The following is a 23,941-nucleotide window of genomic DNA, read 5'->3' as shown; positions in this document are numbered from 1 at the left end:
AGGATCCATGGCAAAACCCTCCTTCGAGATGACATAACCAAGGAACTGGATCTAAACCTGATCAAACTCACATTTTACAGTTTGGCTACCAGAGAATTATCTCTGAGACGTAGAAGTACCTGTCTCACATGTTTATGATGCTCCTCCAGAGTTGAAGAGAAAATAAGGATGTCATCCAGGTAGACGATGACAGTGCGATTGAGGAGGTCACGGAAGACATTGTTGACAAATGCCTGGAAGACTGCAGGGGCGTTACACAGCCAAAAGGGCATTACAAGGTATTCGTAATGCCCTGATCTTATGATGAAGGCGGTCTTCTATTCATGGCCTGGGATGATACGAATCAGATTGTATGCCTCACGTAAGTCCAGCTTGGTGAAGAAGCGAACATTCTGGAGTGAATCATACAGTTCAGTGTTTAAGGAATGGGATAGTGATGTTTGATAGTTATGTTGTTTAAGGCCCTGTTGTCGATACAGGGTCTGAGCCCACTATCCTTCTTACTGACGAAAAAGAAGCCTGCCCTAGCAGGAGAGGAGGAATGGCGAATGAAACTTTTAGCTAGGTTCTCTTGGATGTACTCCTCCATGGACCTGGTTTCAACTTTGGAGAGTGGATAGCTCCTCCTGTTAGGAAGTGGGGCTCTGGGAAATAGGTTAATTTTGCAGTCATAAGGATGGTGAGGTGGTAGCACATTGGCTGCTTATTTTCAAACACATCTGGGAAGACCTCATATACTGAGGAAGGCTTGAAGGAGTCTAAAGAGTGGCTATGGGAATGTTAAGCGGAGGAGGGACTTTAGCAAGGCAGGAGTGGAAATAGGAGGTACCACAGGAGGTCTGTTGTCCTTTAGCCCAGTCGACTGTGGATTGTGTATACAAAGCCAAGGAAGACCAAGGATGACAGGTTATGCTGGGGAATGAATGACCTTGAACTGCAGCTGTTCGGTATGAAGGGCTCTCACAGTCAGGGTCAGAGGTGCAGGCTCAAAATGGATCAACCCTGAACCAAAGGGGGGTGCCATCCAGAGTAGTTATTTTGAGACAATGTCATTTCTGCAGAAGAGGCAACCCAGCTTGAACCATGAAACGGTAATCCAGAAAGTTTCCAGCTGCCCCGGAATCAATGAAGGCTTGAGTGTGGACAGAGTTTTGAAGGAAGGTAAGGGTAACAGGTACCAGAATCTGAGAGGAGTGAGGGGATTTAGTAATGATCATGCTTAGAGGTACCCCAGAGTCATCCTCTAAGCATTGGCTTTTCCCGGGCGAATGTCACAATTCCGTAGTTGATGGGAGTTAGAGCCACAATAAAAGCATAGTCTTAATCTCCTTCTTCTCTGTCTTTCAGACTATGTGGGTTTGAAGGAGGAAAGCTCAATTGGTTCCTCTACTGGGGTAGCTGGAGATGTTGAAGGGGTAGAGGATACTGCAGAGACCGGATGAATAGAAGGACGGGAGGAAAGGATTCTCTGAGTTCTGTCTCTCTCGGCTTGTCTCTCTTGGAAGCAAGAGTCTTGACTGATACAAAGTGTTATAAAGTAATCCAAGGAAGAAGGAACATCACAATAAGTGAGTCATCTTTGATGTGTTCATGCAGACCCCTCCTAAAGGCTGCCTTGAGAGCACTGCCATCCCAAGTTGTCTCAAGTGCCAAGGTGCGAAATTTGATGGCAAATTCTGCCACAGTTCTATTGCCCTGGCAGAGATCCAGGAGGGGTTAAGCAAGCAGAGTAGTCAGACAGGCAGAGTTAATTAACAGTGAGGCAATCCAGTACTTTAGGGGTTAAGTAAGCAGAGTAGTCAGACAGGCAGAGTTCATTAAGAGTGAGGCAATCCAGTACTTTAGGGGTTAAGCAAGCAGAGTAGTCAGACAAGCAGAGTTTGTTAACGATAAAGCAATCCAGAATACAGCAATCTATCACACCCAGGAGCACACAAAGTAACACCTAAACTTAGGCAGTGGTAGATTGCTAGAGAGCAACTTACATAGGTGCAGGATTCGTGCCACACGCAACAGGAGCCGACACAGCCCCTGACAATGAGCAGGGAAGCAGGCACTGCGTCCCTAGCAACAGCTAGAGCGGGACAGCGTGACACCTGTAGACTGTAAGCTCTCCAGAACAAGGCCCTGTTCCTCCTGTAGTAGATTTGTTCAGTCTGTTATGTTTTGTATCTTATTACAAATCCTTGTCATGTATACCGCTATCTCTGTACCCAGCACTACGGCTACAAATTAATAAATAAATTCTTTTACTCACAGATTAATTGTGTCATATAACTAATATGGATAAAAAATCCTTATATTTTTTTACTTCAAGTTACCCATATTAAATTTCAAAACATAGAATTGATACTTTCAGATTAATTTTACATTTGTTCTTTCATTTCATCCAAAATTTCTTTGTGGGTTTCTTGGTAATTTGTTAATAAAAATAATTGTGTCTGCTACAAATTGAATCATTATTGCATCCTATTATATAAAAGGCCAAGTGTGTTTGTCCGAAGCTGTCATGCGCAGTAGAGACAGCACAAGGACACACCTGGCCTTTGAGTCCTATTCCCTTGCCGATCCTATCTGCGGCAGAAGTGGGCGTGACTGGGCGTTGGCGGGGCGTGGTTGATGTGAAGGGGGCATGGTGGGGCGTGAATGGCCATAAAAGGGGCGTGATTGGGCGTTGAAGGGGGCGTGGCTGGGCACGGTCGTGAGATAGAGAGGGTAGACTGAGAGACAGAGAGGAGGGGAGAGAGAGAGGACAGGGGGGGAGAGAGAGAGAGAAGGGGGAGAGAGAGAGGAGAGGGGGGAGAGAGAGAGAGGAGGGGAGAGAAGAGAGGGGGGAGAGAGCGCAAAAGAGATGGGGGAGAGAGAGAGCAAAAGAGAGGGGGGGGAGAGAGCAAAAGAGGGGGGAGAGAGCACCAAAGAGAGGTGGGAGAGAGAAAGAGAGAGCAAAAGAGAGGGGGGAAAGAGCGCAAAAGAGAGGGGGGAGAGAGAGAGAGCACAAAAGTGAGAGGGGAGAGAGAAAGGAGGGGAGAGAGAGGAGAGGGGGAGAGAGAGAGAGAAAGGAGGGGGAGAGAGAGGAGGGGGAGAGAGAGAGGAGGGGGGAGAGAGAGAGAGAGAGAGAGATGAGAGAGAGAGAGAGAGAGAGGAGGGGGGAGAGAGAGAGAGAGAGGAGGGGGGGAGAGAGAGGAGGGGGGAGAGAGAGATAGGAGGGGGGGAGAGAGAGAGAGAAAGGAGGGGGGAGAGAGAGGAGGGGGGGAGAGAGAGGAGGGGTGAGAGAGAGAGGAGGGGAGAGAGAGAGGGGAGAGAGAGGAGGGGGGAGAGAGAGAGGAGGGGGGAGAGAGAGAGGAGGGGGGAGAGAGAGAGAGAGAGAGAGAGAGAGGAGGAGAGAGAGAGAAGGGAGGAGAGAGAGGAGGGGGAGAGAGATATAGGAGGGGGGGAGAGGAGAGGAGGAGAGAGAGATAGGAGGGGGGGAGAGAGAGAGAGAAAGGAGGGGGGAGAGAGAGGAGGGGGGGAGAGAGAGAGGGGGAGAGAGAGGAGGGGAGAGAGAGAGGGGAGAGAGAGAGGAGGGGGGAGAGAGAGAGGAGGGGGGAGAGAGAGAGAGAGGGGAGAGAGAGAGAGAGAGAGAGAGAGAGGAGGAGAGAGAGAGAAGGGGAGGAGAGAGAGAGGAGGAGGGAGAGAGAGAGGAGGGGGGAGAGAGAGAGGAGGGGGGGAGAGAGAGAGGAGGGGGGGGAGAGAGAGGAGGGGGGAGAGAGAGAGGAGGGGGGGGAGAGAGAGAGAGGAGGAGAGAGAGAGAGGGGGAGGAGAGAGCACAAAAGAGAGAGGAGGGGGGAGAGAGAGAGGAGGGGGGAGAGAGAGAGGAGGGGGGAGAGAGAGAGGAGGGGGGAGAGAGAGAGGAGGGGGGGAGAGAGAGAGGAGGGGGGAGAGAGGGGGAGAGAGGGGGAGAGAGAGAGAGGAGGGGGAGAGAGAGAGGAGGGGGGAAAGATAGAGGAGGGGGAAAGAGAGAGGAGGGGGAGAGAGAGGAGGGGGAAGAGAGAGGGGAGGGGGGAGAGAGAGAGGAGGGGGGGGAGAGAGGAGGGGGGGGGAGAAAGGAGGGGGAGAGAGAGGAGGGGGGGGGGAGAGAGAGAGGAGGGGGGAAAGAGGAGGGGGGAGAGAGAGAGAGGGGGGGGGGAGAGAGAGAGAGAGAGAGGAGGGGGGAGAGAGAGGAGGAGAGTGAGAGGAGGGGGGAGAGAGGAGAAGAGAGAGGAGGGAGAGAGAGAGAGGAGGGGCGGAGAGAGAGGGAGAGAGAGAGGAGGGGGGAGAGAGGAGGGGGAGAGAGAGAGAGAGGAGGGGGGAGAGAGAGAGAGAGGAGGGGGGAGAGTGGAGGGGGGAGAGAGAGAGAGGAGGGGGGGAGAGAAAGAGAGTGGAGGGGGGAGAGAGAAGAGGGGGGAGAGAGAGAGGTGAGGGAGAGAGATAGAGAGGAGGGGGGGAGAGAGAGGAGGGGGGAGAGAGAGAGGAGGGGGAGAGAGAGAGGAGGGGGGGGAGAGAGAAGGGAGGGAGAGAGAGAAGGGGCGAGAGAGAGGAGGGGGAGAGAGAGGAGGGGAGAGAGAGTGGAGGGGGGAGAGAGAGAGGAGGGGGGAGAGAAATAGGAGGGGGAGAGAGAGAGGATGGGGGAGAGAGACAGGAGGGGGGAGAGAGAGAGAAGGGGGGAGAGAGAGAGAGGAGGGGGAGAGAGAGAGGAGAGAGGGAGAGAGACAGAGAGAGAGAGAGAGAGAGAGAGAGAGAGAGAGAGAGACGAGAGAGAGAGAGAAAGAGAGAGAGAGAGACGAGAGAGAGAGAGAGAGAGAGAGAGAGAGAGAGGAGGGGGGAGAGAGAGGAGAGGGGGAGAGAGAGGAGGGAAGGGAGAGAGAGGAGGGGGAGAGAGAGAGGAGGGGGGAGAGAGAGAGGAGGGGAGAGAGAGAGAAGAGGGGGGAGAGAGAGGAGGGGGAGAGGAGGGGGGAGAGAGAGAGGAGGAGGGTTAGAGAGAGAGGAGGGGGAGAGAGGAGGGGGGAGAGAGGAGGGGGAAGAGAGGGGAGGGAGGAGAGAAAGAGGGGGGGAGAGAGGGGAGGGGGGAGAGAAAGAGGGGGGAGAGAGGAGGGGAGAGAGCTCAAAAGAGAGGGGGAGAGAGAGCGCAAAAGAGAGGGGGAGAGAGCGCAAAAGAGAGGGGGAGAGAGAGAGCACAAAAGAGAGGGGGGGAGAGAGAAAGAGCAATAGAGGGGGAGAGAGAGAACACAAAAGAGAGGGGGGAGAGAGAGAGGGGAGAGAGAGAGGAGAGAGAGAGGGGGGAGAGAGAGAGGGGGGAGAGAGCTCAAAAGAGATGGGGGAGAGAGAGAGCTCAAAGAGAGGGGGAAAGAGAGCGCAAAAGAGATGGGGGGAGAGAGAGCGCAAAAGAGATGGGAGAGAGTGCAAAAGAGATGGGGGAGAGAGCGCAAAAGAGAGGGGGAGAGAGAGAGCAAAAGAGAGGGGCAGAGAGAGCGCAAAAGAGAGGGGGAGAGAGCGCAATAGAGAGGGGGAGCGCAAAAGAGTGGGAGAGAGAGAGAGAGCACAAAAGAGAGGGGGAGAGAGAGAGAGCGCAAAAGAGAAGGGGGGAGAGAGAGAGCACAAAAGAAAGGGGGAGAGAGAGAGCTCAAAAGAGAGGGGGAGAGAGAGAGCTCAAAAGAGAGGGGGGAGAGAAAGAGCAAAAGAGAGGGGGAGAGAGAGAGAGAGCAAAGAGAGGGGGAGGGAGAGAGTGCAAGGGGTGGGACCGCTGTACTGCAAAAAATGTCCCGTGTGAACGGGCTTTAGGACTAGTAGTGTATATTTTGAAACTTTTACAGCCTGCAGAACATCTTTTCCTATATGAACCAATCTACTACAATTTTTGTTTCATGCATTCATTTGTTAGGTTTTAAGTTAAAGACTGTTTGCTAATCGTTTATGGAAGAATGCAACAAATGGAAAATTCTGTGTTTTTTATTTATTTATTCAAATCCAAATGTATATTTATTACCTTTCAGAGATATTTGAAAGAATATACAAGGCTTTAATATAATAGGCTCCCAGTTTATCAATATATCACATTCAACTAAACTAATCTGGAAAACTAGTCTGGAAAACTTTTGTCAGAGAATATTATCTACACTGAAAAGTATATAATCAATACATTCTGTCAGCTGAATTAATTGTACAGGAGCTCTAGATCTATTTGTAAAATACATAGCAGGGGATACAAGTATGATATATTGTAACACATTGAACTGCAAGGATAGAAAATTGTGTGTTCACTTTAAGCCTAGTGTAAAACTACAGCAAGATTTATAACTGACTGATAAAAAAGTTATTTTGTGTACAGCAGAATTTCAGAGATTGTTGAACACTGGTAATTAGGAGGTAGATGTGTGATCAATATACAAGAAATGCCTAGAGATATTATTAAAATTGCCTTTGTATATATGTTGTAATAGATGTAGTCAAACACATCAGTTGAGCAGAAGATAATTTTTTTTTTAAATATTTTTTATTGAGGTTTATTTCAGAGCATATAACATTATAAAAAATATTTTGTATATCACATGAAGTAATGTCAGATATACAATGGATACAAACAACAAAATTAATAAGACACATGGGATAATACAATTGTTATGTGAACAGTATAGGAGGAGTATGCCATTTAGAGACCTGCCAGATTACACAAGAGGCCACTATTGGACCTCCAGAAACAGATGAAAATGTTAGAGCTACAGGTAGTCATCTGAGACTAAGGAGACCACTTTTGGGTCTCAGTTAACAAACCTCTTTTCTGATTATTATTGAGGACATATGTTTTAACATCACTAGTATATTTCAAATAATAATAATAATAATAATTAGAATTATAATTTTTACATCAAGGGTCCCCCAAATGTAATAAAGGTCTCTTGGAAGACCTTGTTAAACTGTAAATATATAACCTTAAGGGGGTTTCAAACTATGGGCATATAAAAGATTCTAGAAATTGTTAACTTCTTTTAGCATGAATATCCTTAAATACATACTAAAGATATAATTATCAACTAGATTCTTGTAACAACTCGAAGATCACTGGGGAGGAATTTATGCCCCAAGTGTGTGTGAGTCTATCATTAGGTTAAAATCCGATGTAACTGTGTATTAAGTTAGGATATTAAAGAGCAGTTGTATGTCACAGAGGAGATATCCGTTTCCAATATGGTATGCAAAATTAGTTAAATAACGGCTCAATGCAATACTATGTCACAGCAATTAGTCTGCTGGTGTGGTTAGATATTAAGAGAAATATGTGCAGTATGGCCAGACGCAATAATAAAAAGTGGTCTAGTGGTATAATGACACCGTGAAGATCTATGGGTTTGTAGAGAGGGATATAATCTAGAAGTCAGGCAAATAACATATATTATGGTTGTCTAACGATGACTTCCACATAATGTGAGGGAAATTATGGGTATCCCATGGAATATATATAGCTTGCTACCTCAGCAGCCCTGTATATTATCTCATAGAATAGTCACTGCTAATTTACGGATATAAAAATATGTTATGAATATATTCTGAATCCCCCACCACAAAGTAGATGGTATCATTTATGTATAGTGAGTATCCCCATTATGAAATACAATAATTTGTATTAAACCCTATTTGCAATCTACAGGTCATCCACAATTCACATGTATAGATTATAAGTAGTCAGCATATTCCACGTTTCAGTAACTACAATCTGCAGAGTATAATAGCTTTAGTCACATATATGGGAAAACTAGTTACTTTAAAAAAAAAAAAAACCTTGGGTAAGACCTTGGGAAGGGATACACTTTAAAGCATAAACAACGACAAACATGAAGTTGGATAATAGAGCCTAACCAAGTCCCAAGCCATGTTCATCGAGTATGAATGCTAGTTGCTCTGAGGGGTTTATCCAATTCCTATTTTGAGCATTTGGGAGCAGTTCATGTCACCTTTCTCAGGTAGCCAACATAGCTGGACACTTGAAGAGGAAATGGCATCCCTGTTTGAGAACCACTGCCCTGATGAATGTACCTTCCATAGCTGACAATCAGCTCCATATTGTAGCTTTGCGGTTTAGCAGTTCCTAAGACCGTAACTTGCTCAGTTATTAGGGTGTCCGTATTTTTGGATACAAATGCAGGCGTGAATAAATCCATAAATATTTCTTCATTTACCATGGTGAATTTGAAGCCTGGCACCATTAGCTCCCGCATGGATCTCGTAGTGGCTGGGGTTCACTGGAGTGAAGTCCTCCCTCTTTAACATAGACAGATTTGTGTTAAGAAGAAGTTCCGTGCCTGTCATGGGTGTGCTCAGCCGGTATCTCCCTCTTTCCAGCTGTTGGGCTCAGAGTGCTCTCAGTGACCAACCACATGGTTTGTGTTTTCAAGTTTAGGTTGATCAGGACACCACTTCACTTCCATAGCTGGGAGGTTGTAGTGGTCAAGGTCCAGTGGAGGTATTAGCTCTGCAAACTGCTGTGTTAGAGTCGGGTTTGGTTTGAGTCTTGCATCTGAGGCATGAGTTTCAGATCTGACCTCCTCTAGGTATTTAGAGTGTAGCTGGTATATGGATGTCTCCTCTAGCATTGTGCAAAAGCTTTTCTCAAAGTCCAGTAGGATTTGCATTAAAATATTAGGTATTTCCTCCATTGTCACACTGTTGTAGGTATAGAACGTGACCAGCATTGAAAATCTGGTTTAGTAACCCAGAGTCTGAAACTCCGGGGGGGAGCACAAGGAATCAAGCACACCTTGTAGGCCTCGAGGCTCGACCTAATGTAGTTTAGCTCAGGAACGTAGGCAGATCCGTCTTCATGCTGTGTATTTCCAGACTTCTCTAGAGATTATCAAGTCAGATCCACTCTAAACAGTAGTATATTGTGTCTATTTTATGATTACCCTTTAAAATTCTATAAAAGTCCGGGAGCTCTCCACAAACACGTCCTGCTGAAACAGCTTGGGCTCCGCCCCCCAGATTACTATTTTATGGGATACACAAGAAAAAACTATACATTTTTCTCATGAAGAGCTTGATGTTTATATACACATTAAGTGGATGAGATTGTACCTTTGGGAAATACCTGTGATTAAGAAGCTCTTGTGTGATACTTACAGCAGTGTGAGCTGCTAAACAGTTATTGTGTTAAACATTAACTGCAACAGTAGTGGAGCTACAGTTCCAGATCACTCCACCCCCCACATGGTCAGGAACACAGAAGGCAGGTTTCTTGAAATACAGCAGGCATTGGGAGGATCGCCTCTTAGGAGTACTCCAGGAGAATTGTCCTTGGGTGGTGTGAGTAAAAAATGTGAAAACGTCTTTACAAATTTTTGGCAGTAATACTGTTTTGTTTTTGTGCAATAAACTCAAACTACCTCAAAAGGAGATAATAGTCCTAGTGGTAATTTTTGGAAGATAGTTTGACAGCGTCATTAGCAATCAGTGACTGTCTGTCTGAACTCTTAATCCTTCATTAAGCTGTACCCATACCACATTTTACAGGGCTTTAAATTTAACAGTAGTTGAACTGTTATAATTCAAGGCACTAGAAATTAAAGGCAAGCACTATAACTATCTATCGGCTAGATTATGAGTTTTGCATTATGAGGGGTGCGGTACTAACTTGCACGTTATTGTCACCTCTCACTTACCTACAGCGCTGGTATTACAGGTTTTCCTAAACCCGGCGTTATTAGGCAAGAAGTGAGCGTAGAGCAAAATTGAGCTCCATATCGCACTCCAATACCAGCGCTGCTTAAGTCAGCGGTGAGCCGATTATACACGCTCATGCACGATTTCCCCATAGAGATCAATGGGGAGAGCCGGCTTAAAAAGAAGCCTAACACCTGCAAAAAAGCAGCGTAAAGCTCCGTAACGCAGCCCCATTGATTCCTATGGGGAAACTAAATTTATATTTACACCTAACACCCTAACATGAACCCCGAGTCTAAACACCCATAATCTTATTATTAACCCCTAATCTGCCGACCCCGACATCGCCAACACCTACATTATACTTATTAACACCTAATCTGCCGCTCCGGACATCGCCGACACCTACATTATATTTATTAACCCCTAATCTCTCGCCCCCAATGTCGCCGCCACCTACCTACATTTATTAACCCCTAATCGGCCGCCCCCAATGTTGCCGCCACTATAACTAAATGTATTAACCCCTAAACCTAATTCTAACCCTAACACCCCCTAACTTAAATGTAATTAAAATAAATCTAAATAAAACTTACTATCATTATCACTAAATAATTCCTATTTAAAACTAAATACTTACCTGTAAAATAAACCCTAAGCTAGCTACAATATAACTAATAGTTACATTGTAGCTAGCTTAGGGTTTATTTTTATTTTACAGGCAAGTTTGTATTTAGTTTAACTAGGTAGAATAGTTACTTAATAGTTATTAACTATTTACTAACTACCTGCCTAAAATAAATACAAATGTACCTGTAAAATAAAACCTAACCTTACACTACAATTAAATCAATTACCTAAATTAAATACAATTACCTAAATTACAAAAAAAAACACTAAACTACACAAAATAAAAAACAAATGATCAGATATTTAAACTAATTACACGTTATCTAATAGCCCTATCAAAATAAAAAAAGCTCCCACAAAATAAAAAAAACCCATAGCCTACACTAAACTACCAATAGCCCTTAAAAGGGCCTTTTGCGGCGCATTGCCCCAAAGAAATCAGCCCTTTTACCTGTAAAAAAAAATACAAACAACCCCCCCAACAGTAAAACCCACCACCCACACAACCAACCCCCCAAATAAAAAGCTAACTAAAAAAACCTAAGCTCCCCATTGCCCTGAAAAGGGCATTTGGATGGGCATTGCTCTTAAAAGGGCATTTAGCTCTATTGCTGCCCAAACCCTAACCTAAAACCCACCCAATAAACCCTTAAAAAAAACTAACACTAACCCCTGAAGATCCACTTACAGTTTTGAAGAGCATTAGAATTCAAGGGACGCCATCTTTGATGACGTCACTTAAAGGAAACTTCATTCAGGAAGAGCCGTGGAAAGAAGAGGATGCCCTGTGCCGGATGTCTTGAAGATGGACACGCTCCTCGCCGGATGGATCAAGATAGAAGATGCCGTCTGAAGACTTCTGCCCGTCTGGAGGACCACTTCTGCCGGTTTGGATGAAGACTTCTCCCGGCTTCGTTGAGGAGTTCTTGCCGCTTTGTTGAGGACTTCTCCCAGCTTCGTTGAGGATGGATGTCGGCTCTTCAAAACTGTAAGTGGATCTTCAGGGGTTAGTGTTAGGTTTTTCTAAGGGTTTATTGGGTGGGTTTTATTTTTAGGTTAGGGTTTGGGCAGCAATAGAGGTAAATGCCCTGTTAAGGGCAATGTCCATCCAAATGGCCTTTTCAGGGCAATGGGGAGCTTAGGTTTTTTTAGTTAGCTTTTTATTTGGAGGGTTGGTTGTGTGGGTGGTGGGTTTTACTATTGGGGGGCTGTTTGTATTTTTTATTTTACAGGTAAAATAGCTGATTTTTTGGGGGGGGCAATGTCCCGCAAAAGGCCTTTTTAAGGGCTATTGGTAGTTTAGTTTAGGCTAGGTTTTTATTTTTTATTTTGGGGGGGGCTTTTTTTATTTTGATAGGGCTATTAGATTAGGTGTAATTAGTTTAAATATCTGATAATTTGTTTTATATTGTGTGTAATTTATTGTTTTGTTTTTTTGTAATTTAGGTAATTGTATTTAATTTAGTTAAATGTATTTAATTTATGTAATTTATTTAATTGTAGTGTAAGGTTAGGTTTTAGTGTAACTCAGGTTAGGTTTTATTTTACAGGTAAATTTGTATTTATTTTAGCTATGTAGTTAGTAAATAGTTAATAACTATTTAGTAACTATTCTACCTAGTTAAACTAAATACAAACTTGCCTGTAAAATAAAAATAAAACCTAAGCTAGCTACAATGTAACTATTAGTTATATTGTAGCTAGCTTAGGGTTTATTTTACAGGTAAGTATTTAGTTTTAAATAGTAATTATTTAGGTAATGATAGGAATTTTTATTTAGATTTCTTTTAATTATATTTAAGTTAGGGGGTGTTAGGGTTAGAATTAGGTTTAGGGGTTAATAAATTTAGTTATAGTGGCAGCGATGTTGGGGGCGGCAGATTAGGGGTTAATAACTGTAATGTAGGTTGTGGCGATGTTAGGGACAGCAGATTAGGGGTTAATAATATTTAACTAGTGTTTGCGAGGTGGGTTAATATGTTTATTCTAGTAGTGGCGATGTCTGGAGCAGCAGATTAGGGGTTAATAATTTTATTTCAGTGTTTGCGATGCGGGAGGGCCTCGGTTTAGGGGTTAATAGGTAGTTTATGGATGTTAGTGTACTTTTTAACACTTTAGTTATGAGTTTTATGCTACAGCTTTGTAGAGTAAAACATAACTACTGACTTTAGAATGCGTTACGAATCTTGCAGGATAGGCTGTAGCGCTCACTTTTTGGCCTCCAAAAAAAAAGCTTGTAATATTGGCGCTATGGAAGTCCCATTGAAAAAATACATTATGCAAATTGCGTAAGTTAATTTGCGGTACGGCCAAAAAAGTGTGCGGGACAGCTGTACCTACAAGACTTGTAATAGCAGCAGTAGTGAAAAAGCAGCGTTATGAGCCTTAACGCTGCTTTTTTACTCATAACGCAAAACTCTTATCTAGCCGTATATTAGCTATTTACAATTAGCATTACATTATATCACATAGCAGCATGGATAGTGTTCCCTTTTCATTAAGGGCTGTTTCTGATTTCAAATTTACCAGACCATCACTAGGTGACTTGCTATCAGATAAAACCAAGAAGTTTTCTATTTCTGACATCTTTCAAAAAATTTAATCTTTGCTACTAAAAGAATATAAGACCTGGTGGGATATCAACCTCATGGAAAAGTATGTTTCTATCAATATCGTCCCTAGAGGACTTAGAGTTTATAAGTTCCCTACTTTTCCGGGGACAGACGCTAAGTTTATAAAGGATTGGTATTCTGTCCTTTCTGAGTGTTCAATAAGGCTAATATTAATGTTAGTTATATACAAAAAGCAACAATTGGAACAAATGCGGTCTGAAATCACTGAGTTACAGATGGACCTAAACATGTTTATTGACCCTAAGGATTACAAAAGACTTGACGAGGTCCTGAATGAATCTGTCACTGCAATTAAAGGAGACATTGATTCCTTAAAAATAAAGACATTTGGCATGGATCAAATGGACTACAAAAATAACAATGTTTATGTATGGCCAAATAACCAACTTAAAAGGAACAGAGCAAAATGTTCCAATCAAAAGAAAAACGTTAGAAGTGGCAGTAAACATGTATCTTTTTCCCTTTCAGATACCGATATTTCATCTACTGATGAAGATGATAAAGTTTCTACGATACTCAATCTTGCACATGAAGACCCACTACAGTCATCAAGAACAGAGGATTTAGTAGTGCCCAGTCAGGTTACTCAAACACAAGGAGGGACTGTTATGACATCAGAAAGCACTGTGACTGAAGATAGATTTGAGGTTCAGCACGGAGTGAGCACTAGAAGAGAGATGGTAGTTAGGAGGAAGATCCCTGAAATACACAAACAGAACTTAGCACTGGGAAACAAGGTTGAACAGGGGGAACAGGTTTTTCACCAGGACACAACAAAACAAGGAATAGGAGTAGGAAAAGAAAAAGAAGAGGGAGGAGCACAAGCAACAAAGTGATACGGCCTAAGGGCTGTCAAGTCCAAGAACAAATACATGTTTGTACTGATGAGACACATAATATTTCACCATTAAATCTAGGAACACAATGTGATGTTGCTTTTGATAAAGCTAGAGACTATATGTCTCTCTTAGAACTCGAAATGGAAACTTATAAAGATAACTTATTTTTGGATTGACCAGGGGCAGTGTGAGCTTCAAGTCCCAATCAATTTTTTACCAGAATAAGTCTTGGGGAGGGGTTTTGGAGGCGTTTCTCTATCATATTGAAAAGGACCTAAGGAGACTGCACAATCTCTTGCCAACCAAAAAGAGTCAACAAAATCTCACCTTCACACAAAGAGAGGCATTAAAAACACTTAAAGGGACAGTAAAGTCAAAACTAAACTTTCATGATTCAGATAGGGCATGCAATTTTAAACAACTTTCCAATTTACTTTTATCATCAAATTTGCTTTGTTCCCTTGGTGGTATTTTTGAAAAGCTAAACCTAGCTAGGCTCAAACTGATTTCTAGACAGTTGAAAACCACCTCCTAGCTCAGAGCATTTTGAAAGTTTTTCACAGTTAGACTGTGCTAGTTCACGTGTCATTTAGATAACATTGTGCTCACTCCAGTGAAGTTATTTAGGAGTCTTCACTGATTGACTACACTGCATGTCTGTCAAAGGCATTTAGATAAGGAGGCTGTCTGCAAAGGCTTAGATACAAGGTAATCACAGAGGTAAAAAGCATATTAATATAACTGTGTTGGTTATGCAAAAACGGGGAATGGGTAATAAAGGGATTGTCTATCTTTTTAAATAAGAAATTTTTTGGTGTAGAAAGTCCCTTTAAAGAGAGAGAACAAGTGGTATACAGACAGGTAGATAAAGGAGGGAATATTGTGGTGATGTGGAAAAGTGATTATATTAAAGAAGCCTTGCGACAGTTAGAGGATACCCGGGTATACTGCAATCTGCCCAATAACCCTACGTGTGCCTTCCATGGACTTGGTTACCATATTTTGGATGATGGAAGGGAGGAGGGTTTTATTGATAAACCTACCTTTGACTTTTTGTTTTTCACCATCTCCCTAAAATACACAAGTCCCTGGAGGATATTAGAGGAAGACCAATAGTCTCAGGAATTGGGTCTCTTCTGAAAAAAACTGTCAACATGGATTGACTCCTTTTTGCTGCCGCTATTTAGGCTGATTGCCAGTTACATAAGAAATACAAAACATCTCCTGAGACTCTTGGCAGAAAGGTTATATCTGGGTAACTGTAGACGTTGTGGGATTGTATTCTGCAATCCGACATGACAAGGAAGAAACAGCAGTTAGGTTTTTTCTTGACAGATATATCAACTTTGAAGATCATTTTAAAAACTATGTCATCAGGGTTATCACGTTCCTTCTCAACCACAATTATTTTCTCTTTGATGGTGAATATTATCTCCAGAGACGTGGGACAGCTATGGGGGCCAAGTTTGCCCCCTCATACATCAACCTATTTATGGGTTGTGAGAGCTGTCTCACGTCTATGGAGATAATAACCCATACAGCAATTGTATCAAATTTTATCAAAGATACATAGACAATCTGGTCTTTGTTTGGAGTGGCACAGCCTTAGAAGTGGAGGATTTTGTAAACTATCTGAACGACAATGCGGTAGGCCTGCAATTAACGTATACGTCTAATCCTAAAGAAATTGTTTACTTGGATGTGTTACTTAAGGGCAATGTGGAAAAAGGTAGAATTGAGTGTGAGCTGTATTGTAAGCCACTTCAATCGAATACCATTTTGCATGCTAAAAGTGCACATCCAAAACACACAGGTTTTGGGATTATCAAAGGTTAATTTATGAGGCTTAAACACAACTGTTCAGAACATTACTTTTTTTGGTGGAAAGCCAGGGTTTAAAGAATAGATTTACTCAAAGAGGCTATAATCAACAAATGATTGACAATGCCTTCATTCAAGTCTTGGAAATAGACAGGAATTATTTATATTCAGAATCAAGAAAAAGTAAACAAACACATGACAGAGAGAAACTAACTTTCATCACTGCATATAGTAGTCAGTATAACCAAATAAAAAATATTGTCAAGAAACATTTACATATTTTAAAGGGTGACAAGGACCTGTATGATGTGGTCAAGAAAGGATGTTATTTTGTTTCCAAACAAAATTGTACTTTGGGGAACTATCTTTCCCCGAGTGTGATTAAAGAGAAAGATATTAACAAAAGCAATTGACTCACTTGTAATGGTCACTATAAATGTGGTAATCATAGTTGTAAGGCATGTGGTCCTGCATGGGTGACAAAGCAACTCCAGTCTTGAACAACACAAAAGGTGTATGATATTACCAGTTATACTAATTGTAGGACAAAGTATGTGGGTTATCTGGCCCAGTGCATTAAATGCAAGATGCAATGTGTGGGGATGACCACCAGGGAGGCAAGGGTAAGAATCAGGGAGCATTTGAATGACATTTCTTCATCAATTCCCTGTTCTGCTCTTTCAGAACATTTTATAGAAAAACATAACGGCCATGTTGATACTTTCAAATGGCTGATTGTAGATAAGGTCAGGACCCCAGAAAGAGGTGGAAACCTTGATAGCCTCTTATCCAGAAGAGAAGCTTTCTGTATTTTTGTGTCACATACCAGATTGCCTCATGGGTTTAACACAGAGGCAGACATTATCAATGTTTGAAAATAGATACTAAAGCCAACCCCCATTCCCCTTTTCCTTATGTTAGTGCTTTGATTTGTTTACTCAAATCTTATGACATGCTAATAGTATCCCATATATTTGTAGATTATGTAATATATGTTCAAAGAATTCAAGCAGTGTACCTTTAATTTTTTAACGTAGCTATAGTTTTTTTTCACACTCAGACATATAAATAGCCATAATACGGTTCATTGCCCAAGTGCATATAATTTAACAGAAGACTATGCTGTAAAGAATACTATAGGTGTATACAATTATTTAAGCACACAAGTTTAATATAATAGGGCTCAGGTTCTTTGTTCACATATTATAATCAACAATGATAAAAGTTCTTTCAAATATATGTTTTAGTACTGGGCTTTGTCAGGTGTCACTTCAATTTGAATGTTGGATCAAGGATAGCAAGGGGTTACTGAGTAGGAGGGTGTGTTTTCAGTGGTTTTCCAGGTGTATCCAATCAGTATGAACAGGTGCCTATGTAAGTTAACAAGTATGAGACAGCATTTAGGTATCTGATGATGGCATAAAGCCGAAACGCGTCATATATTTTGATTGTACATGCAAGTAATGTTTTACTTTGTTTTTACCCTGCTGCCAATAAAATGCTAATTTTGTGCTTTACCTGTGCTCTGCTTTTTCTTGTTTAAAGTTTGGTATGCAACTCTGATGTGAGGAGTGCTGCATAATTAACTGTAGGGAGTTAACCCTGTTATTATTATTATTATCAGGTATTTGTAGAGCGCCAACAGGTTCCGCAGCGCTATGAACATAGGTGGTATATAAAAAAACTATTACAGGGATCAAATGGGTAGAGGGTCCTGCCGAGAGTTGCCCTGTTGTAGTCGGCTCTTATGAAGGTGAACTACAAACAGCTGGGCTCATAGGCTTACATGCTATGGGGTTTAAGGGGATAGCAGTGGAGATAGGAAAGTTAGTGTAGGTTGTATGCGTCCCTGAATAGTAGAGTCTTCAGGGAGCACTTGAAGCTTTAAAACTACGGGAGAGTCTTGTGGAGCGAGGCAGAGAGTTCCATAAGATGGGAGCCAGTCTGGAGAAATCTTGTAAATGAGTATGTGAGGAGGTAACAAGAGAGGAGGAGAGTAGGAGATCATGAGCGGAGCGAAGGGGACAGGAGGGAGAGTATCTGGAGACAAGGTCTGAGATATAGGTGGAAGCAATGAAGTTGATGGCTTTGTGTGTCAGAGTGACAATTTTGTGTTTAATCCTAGAGGCAAGAGGAAGCCAGTGAAGGGATTGGCAGAGAGGTGCGGCAGATGAAGAGCGACGTGTAAGGAAGATGAACCCGGTTAACTCACCTCACATTAATCTGTTCAAGTTAATTGATAATCGCTGTTCATGTGTGATTGGTTGCTTGAGAACAGTGGTGGAGCTGCACAAAAGTTTTCTCAAACAATGATAAATGCCGGCAGCAAGCTTGGGTGAACAGGTTCCTTGTCTGTGAACCTTATTAATGTGCATATTAATAAATGGAAGACAATGGCTTTAATTAAACCATTTGAATGGTCTTTTATATACATGATATTTTTTGGGGGGGGGGTTTAATGACCCCTTTTAAACTAGAATAAGCATTTTGGTAATAAAGAAAGCATATTCTTAAAAATAAAAATGTGGAAGATCAAAATAGAACAACTGAGTTTATATGTATATTACCATTACACTATCCATGTACCCAGCAGTTTACAGTGGTAAAAATGCATACCATAAAATAAAAATGGCAGAATGGTAAGCATTACTTAAGTTGTCATGTAAGGACCAGACCTAACCTAAAATCTTAGCTATTACCTGTTGTTCAAAAGACATAGGGGCCAATTTACCGAAGTGTGACCGGACGTGATGCGATGTAGCGTATCATGTCCACCGCACATCGATAAATGCTGACAGCATACACTGTCGGCATTTATCATTGCACAAGCAGTTCTGGTGAACTGTTTGTGCAATGCCGCCCCCTGCAGACTCGTGGCCAATCGGTCGCTAGCAGGGGGTGTCAATCAGTCTGGTCATATAGGATCGGGCAGATTGATGTCCGTGGCCTCAGAGCAGGCGGACAAGTTATGGAGCAGCAGTCTTTAGACCGCTGCTTCATTACTACTGTATCCAGCCCCATTTGGAGCTTGATAATTCGGCCCCATAAACTGGCCTGGCTATATTGAACTATGTGTTTTTTGGGATTTCAGGATATGCCTTTAATGGGACACTTGCGTCAAAAATAAACTTTCATGATTCAGATAGAACTTACAATTTTGAAAAAACTGACATTTCTGTTATGAAATTGTGCACAGTCTTTTTTATATGCACACTTTCTGTAGCACAGTATATACATATATGAGTCTGTGATTCGCTAATGGTTATTACATGATTCAGTGGGCAGGGAACTTGAGAACATTTCAAATTTGTCAGAAAAGAAAATATACTGCTCATTTGATATTCATAGTAAGCATTATTGCAATGTATTTTTATTATGCATTTGTGTATTTTGCAATTCAACTGTCCTGTAATTGTTTTGTATGACTGAAGAGCAAACTGGCAGGGGGAAGTATATACACAGTAACTCACAAATAAATACTTACTTAAGACAATAATTGGGATATTGGTTAGGTATTACATTATGTGTTAGGTTAGTGCAATGGTGTATTTAGGTTTTGTGCTGCCCTAGGCATTCATAATTCTGCTGACCTCCCCACATTTTTGGCTATAATATTTTTGATGAGGGTTTAACGTGACTTATTTTTATGGCATTTCAAAAGTAAATGTTCATGTTCTAGTGTGTGTAGTGCAGTGGACAATGCAAATAGCAAGATGCTAATAAAAGTTCATTAAATTAAAAGTGCTGCAAGAGCAACAGCCTATGTTCTCTCACCCCCACAGGAAGGCCAATTTCTGCTGCTGCCTATAGACAGATTTTCTATAGCCAATACTGCAATGTTGCAATTTTCAGTATAGGCTGTGGTTTATTTTTTAAATGGCAAAATAAAGTTAAAGGCATTATTGATAAACAATTTAATATACTCCAGCAGATAACATGGATCATTGGAAACACTTTAAAGGGATATGAAACCTAGGTAGGCATCTAGATCACTATATGGTTCGACTCGTAAACATACGTCCCCGCTTTTAAACAAAAAACACCAAGAGACTAAAGAAATATTGATTGTAGAAGTAAATTAGAAAGTTGTTTATAATCCCATGCTCTATTTGAATTGTGAAAGAAACTTTTTAGGTTTCATACCCCATTTAAATTTTACAGTTCAATGTCCCTTTAAAACACCATTATTTTTGCAATATAAACAATATAACAGTAAACACAGTGTAAAATAATTCTGGAATATTTCTGATTTATATATTTTATTGGTAATCAGTAGTTCAAGTAACTGTTATAAATGCCCAGGATAAACGTGCCGATGACAAGTAGTTAGTTTCACCGTAAAAAGTGAAATCTCAGTGCACTTTAATGTTAATATTAAACTATTCTAGTAGCGCCAGGTTGTTATACTGGCTTATCATTAAACACTAAAATATACAATAAAAACTATAAAATGTGCAAGTAATATCAAAAGGATAACAAACATAATCAAAATAATAAAATGTTGTGCAATTCTATTCTAGTCATTATTTTATATAGTTTTTTGTGTAGTAAAAATACACAAAAATAAAAAAATAGAAACAAATATAAAAATATCACCCTCTGTTAATCAAACAGTAGATTATATATTTATATTTTTTTCTACAAATAAAGGTGGTTTTGTTTTTATAGTTTTGTATATGTGCTAGTGCTGAGGTCTAGTGTATTTTTCTATTTTATCTTATGACACTATTGACAAGTGTCATACCCCATGCACAGTCATTAATAGAATATGGGCTAGATTACAAGTGAGGCGCAAATGGTTTTGTGCAAGCGATATCGTCTTTTTGCAAGCCTTTTTCATTGCGCTGATATTACAAGTTGAGTGAAATCACAATTGCACCGTAGCCATTTACGCTTCAATCCTTACCGCGATCTCAGACCTGTGTTAACTGTTTTCCGAAACTAAAAAGTTGCCCAAAACAATTCAAAAATATATTGCAAAAGTACAGTTACACTAATATTAACACTGTCTAATAAAAATTATTTAAAAAAAATATTGAACAAAAACGTTATAAGGGCTCAAAGATATGAGATCTCCGGTGTTAGAAAAAAAAAGTAGGGAAAAGGCTTTAACATTGAGACACATACATATACATGTCTAAAGATGTAGTTGTGTATATATATATATATATATATATATATATATATATATATATATATATATGTGTTTATATATGTTTATATATGGCTACATGTATATTAATGTATTATGTGTATATATGTATTTACAGTCATATATACACACATATAAAAACATTAATTTACATGTACATTTGCCATTAAAATGAAAGTCAATCCTAGCATTGTACAAACGCTAGGATTGACGATTGAAACAAATAAAGGGGACTTTCATTCATGAAGTGTAAGATACTTTATGTAGAAAGCTCTTTTATTTGTTTCAACCGATCGCCGCTTTTAGCTGCTACTGCAGCCCACGGCTAAAAAATTTTTTTGCTAAGAGATGACGTTTTCACCTCTTAGCCAATAGCCGCGTGGAAAATCTGGCTTGGCTGTCTAACTCTGGCGCAATATTCGTTTTTTTGGAAATTATAAAACGAACGCAACCCGACTAGCGCAAAAAGCTTAACTCTAGTGCAGTTTTAGCGATTGCTTGTAATCTAGCCCTATATGTTCTGATTTATGTAGGGCTATCACACTATAATTAATTTCTATATAAACTTTTTGGGGTTATTTCATTTATAGTTTTCGTTTTCGGGGCTTGAGAAAAAGTTTGATTGCACTTAAGTTAAAGCAGCATCACAAGAAAAACATTTATTTTTTAGCAAAATGATTCCTTGTTGTACTCGAATGTTGTTTTGTAAGAATTGGGACTGTTGCACAGTCTATGTAGTTCTTTGGACATTCCTTTTGGTCCACAACAGAAAACTCCCACTGTTTTCCTAAAATATAAAAAGAAACAAAGAAAATATATTTGTATATTTATCAGCAACAATATATATTGTGGGAAGGAAACAATTTGTTATTTTAAACCAAACAATTTATGAGCTTCATACCATTGTTTTCCTATAGCCCCATATGGCAGATTATTTTCCCCACACATAGTTAAGAAAATAAGGTTATTAAATATAGTAAATTTACATTGCAGTCATTCATTCCAAACAAGTGTTGCTTTAAAAATAAAAATGTTACCCTTCGAATATATATTAGTTTGCGCTCGCGTTCTCGTTTTTGCAAAGTCGCGGTAACTAGTAGACTTTGAGAAGTCTCAAATGCAAAATCACATTCCCTCATGGGGGTCAATTTAATAATGTGCGAGCAGACATGATACGATGTAGTGTATCATGTCCGCTGCACATTGATAAATGCAGACAACATACTCTGTCGGCATTTATCATTGCACCAGCAGTTCTTGTGAACTTCTGGTGCAATGCCGCCCCCTGCAGATTCACGGCCAATCGGCCACTAGCAGGGAGTGTCAATCAACCCAATTGTATTCGATCGGGTTGATTTCTGTCCGTCGCCTCTGAGCAGGCGGACAGGTTTTGGACAGGTGGACAGGCTTCTGTTTCCGGCGAGCCTTCAGTACGGAGCTTGATAAATTGACCCCATAGACTTTAATGGAGCCAAAAAAGTTTTAAAAAAACCCAACACCCCCCAAGTCACGCAAACAAGATCACAGTTATTAAAAAAATGTAACAGTAGCAGAATATGTTCTATATATATATTCAAATACAGATGGGAAATAATCCTATTTTCAGTTTCCAGAACTGCTATTAGATGAGTTTGTCCTCTCATGACTGTCTTAGATAAGTAACCTCCTGGAGGCTTCTGAAAGACTGCTTAATTAAGATACATTAATGGAGGATGCAGAGCAAATTTTCACATGAGACTAATTTGGCTGCACAGGTTAAATAAGAAAGAAATTGTCAAGGCAGCTAATTTAACAAAGTGTTTCATCTGATCTTCTTGATGTTAAGCAGAAACATTTATTTACAGTTTGTGCATACCATTTAGAAGCAATTTGTATATGACTTTAATTTGCTGTAATGGCTATGAAAAGGAAATTAATAAAGTCTGTAAGGTTCCACAATTAGCTTTATCTAACTACAAAAAGAGAAACTTGGAAAACATATCATAGACACTTGTCTGGTTCCCGATTATTATTATTATTCTTTATTTATAAAGCGCCAACAGATTCCGCAGCGCTGTCCATGGGTACAAAAATAAAAGTACAGTACAATACAATATAAAAGACGCCAGACAAAGTTTAACAAACAAATACAGGGGGAATTGAGGGCCCTGTTCCCATGGGAACTTACAATCTAGATGGGTAGGAGGGTGAGAAACAGGAGGTGGGGGTGCACCAGATTACAAGTGGCGCACTAATGATAGCTCGGCTGCAATACACAATATTAATTAGCATGCAATTTGAAATTGTATTTACCAGAAAATGGTTAGTGCAGCCAACTTCACTCTACTTTCAATGAAGAACGTGAATGCGCTAACTTGAGCTCATAGGAATTTTATAGCTTGAGCTTGAGAAAAAGCTAAAACTGTGCTACAATATTTAGCGCAGCCTGAGACCTAAAGCGAAGAATAAGGTGCCGATTTATAATGGCCCGAAAGGGGCCGTATACCCTTGTTTCCGTGCAAGCCTTCAGGCTCGCCGGAAACAGGAGTTAAGAAGCTGCGGTCTTAAGACCGCTGCTCCTTAACTTGTCTGCCTGCTATGAGAGGCCAGACACTAGTTCGCCCGATTGTATATGATCAGGTTGATTGACACCCCCTGCTAGCAGCCGATTGGCTGCGAATTTGCAGGGGGCAGCATTGCACAAGCAGTTCACCAGTATATGCTGTCGGCATTTATCGATGTCTGGCGGATATGATCGCTACATCGGATCATGTCCGCCAGACACATGATAAATCGGCCCCTATGAGTTAAAAAAGAAGTCTATGGGGAGTTAGCACAGTTACGTATGAGTCTTTTGCTAGTGCTCTACCTTTTTACTTTTAACTTGTAATGCGTCACCTAAAGTATCTGTGCTTATTTTTTACTTGAGCGCAATTATCGCTCAAGCCAGGAAAAACATTGTGCGCCACTTGTAATCTGGCCCTATGTTTTTCTTTTGGAATATTGAATTAGAATGTTATAATATATACTATACAACTAATAAAGGGACATTAAAAACTAAATACAGTTTCTATCCATAGTATTGAGGTTATTCCTACCCTTCCTCTAGTCATGAGTGTCATCGTGTTGAAATCAACCTTTAACTGCATTCCAGTGCTGATGTGTTTGCACATGTGCAGCAATTCTCCTTCAGAAACGTGCAATGAAATCGAGGATCC

General features: G+C 40.9%; 1 protein-coding gene across 2 annotated transcripts in view; it reads right to left on the bottom strand.

The window, feature by feature from the left end:
* Nucleotides 1-19,653: 19,653 nt before the first annotated feature.
* NOX4 (NADPH oxidase 4) overlaps nt 19,654-23,941 on the bottom strand; it is a 719,402-nt gene continuing 715,114 nt past the window's right edge. For both annotated transcript variants that reach the window (XM_053708631.1, XM_053708630.1), the window contains one exon: nt 19,654-21,531. In XM_053708631.1, coding sequence (XP_053564606.1) covers nt 21,411-21,531 — 121 coding nt within the window. In that variant the 3' untranslated portion in view covers nt 19,654-21,410. The remainder of the gene's footprint in view (nt 21,532-23,941) is intronic.

The sequence above is a fragment of the Bombina bombina genome, chromosome 3, assembly GCF_027579735.1.
Source record: "Bombina bombina isolate aBomBom1 chromosome 3, aBomBom1.pri, whole genome shotgun sequence".
Classification (NCBI taxonomy): domain Eukaryota; kingdom Metazoa; phylum Chordata; class Amphibia; order Anura; family Bombinatoridae; genus Bombina; species Bombina bombina.
This window is presented reverse-complemented; position numbering and strand designations above follow the sequence as displayed.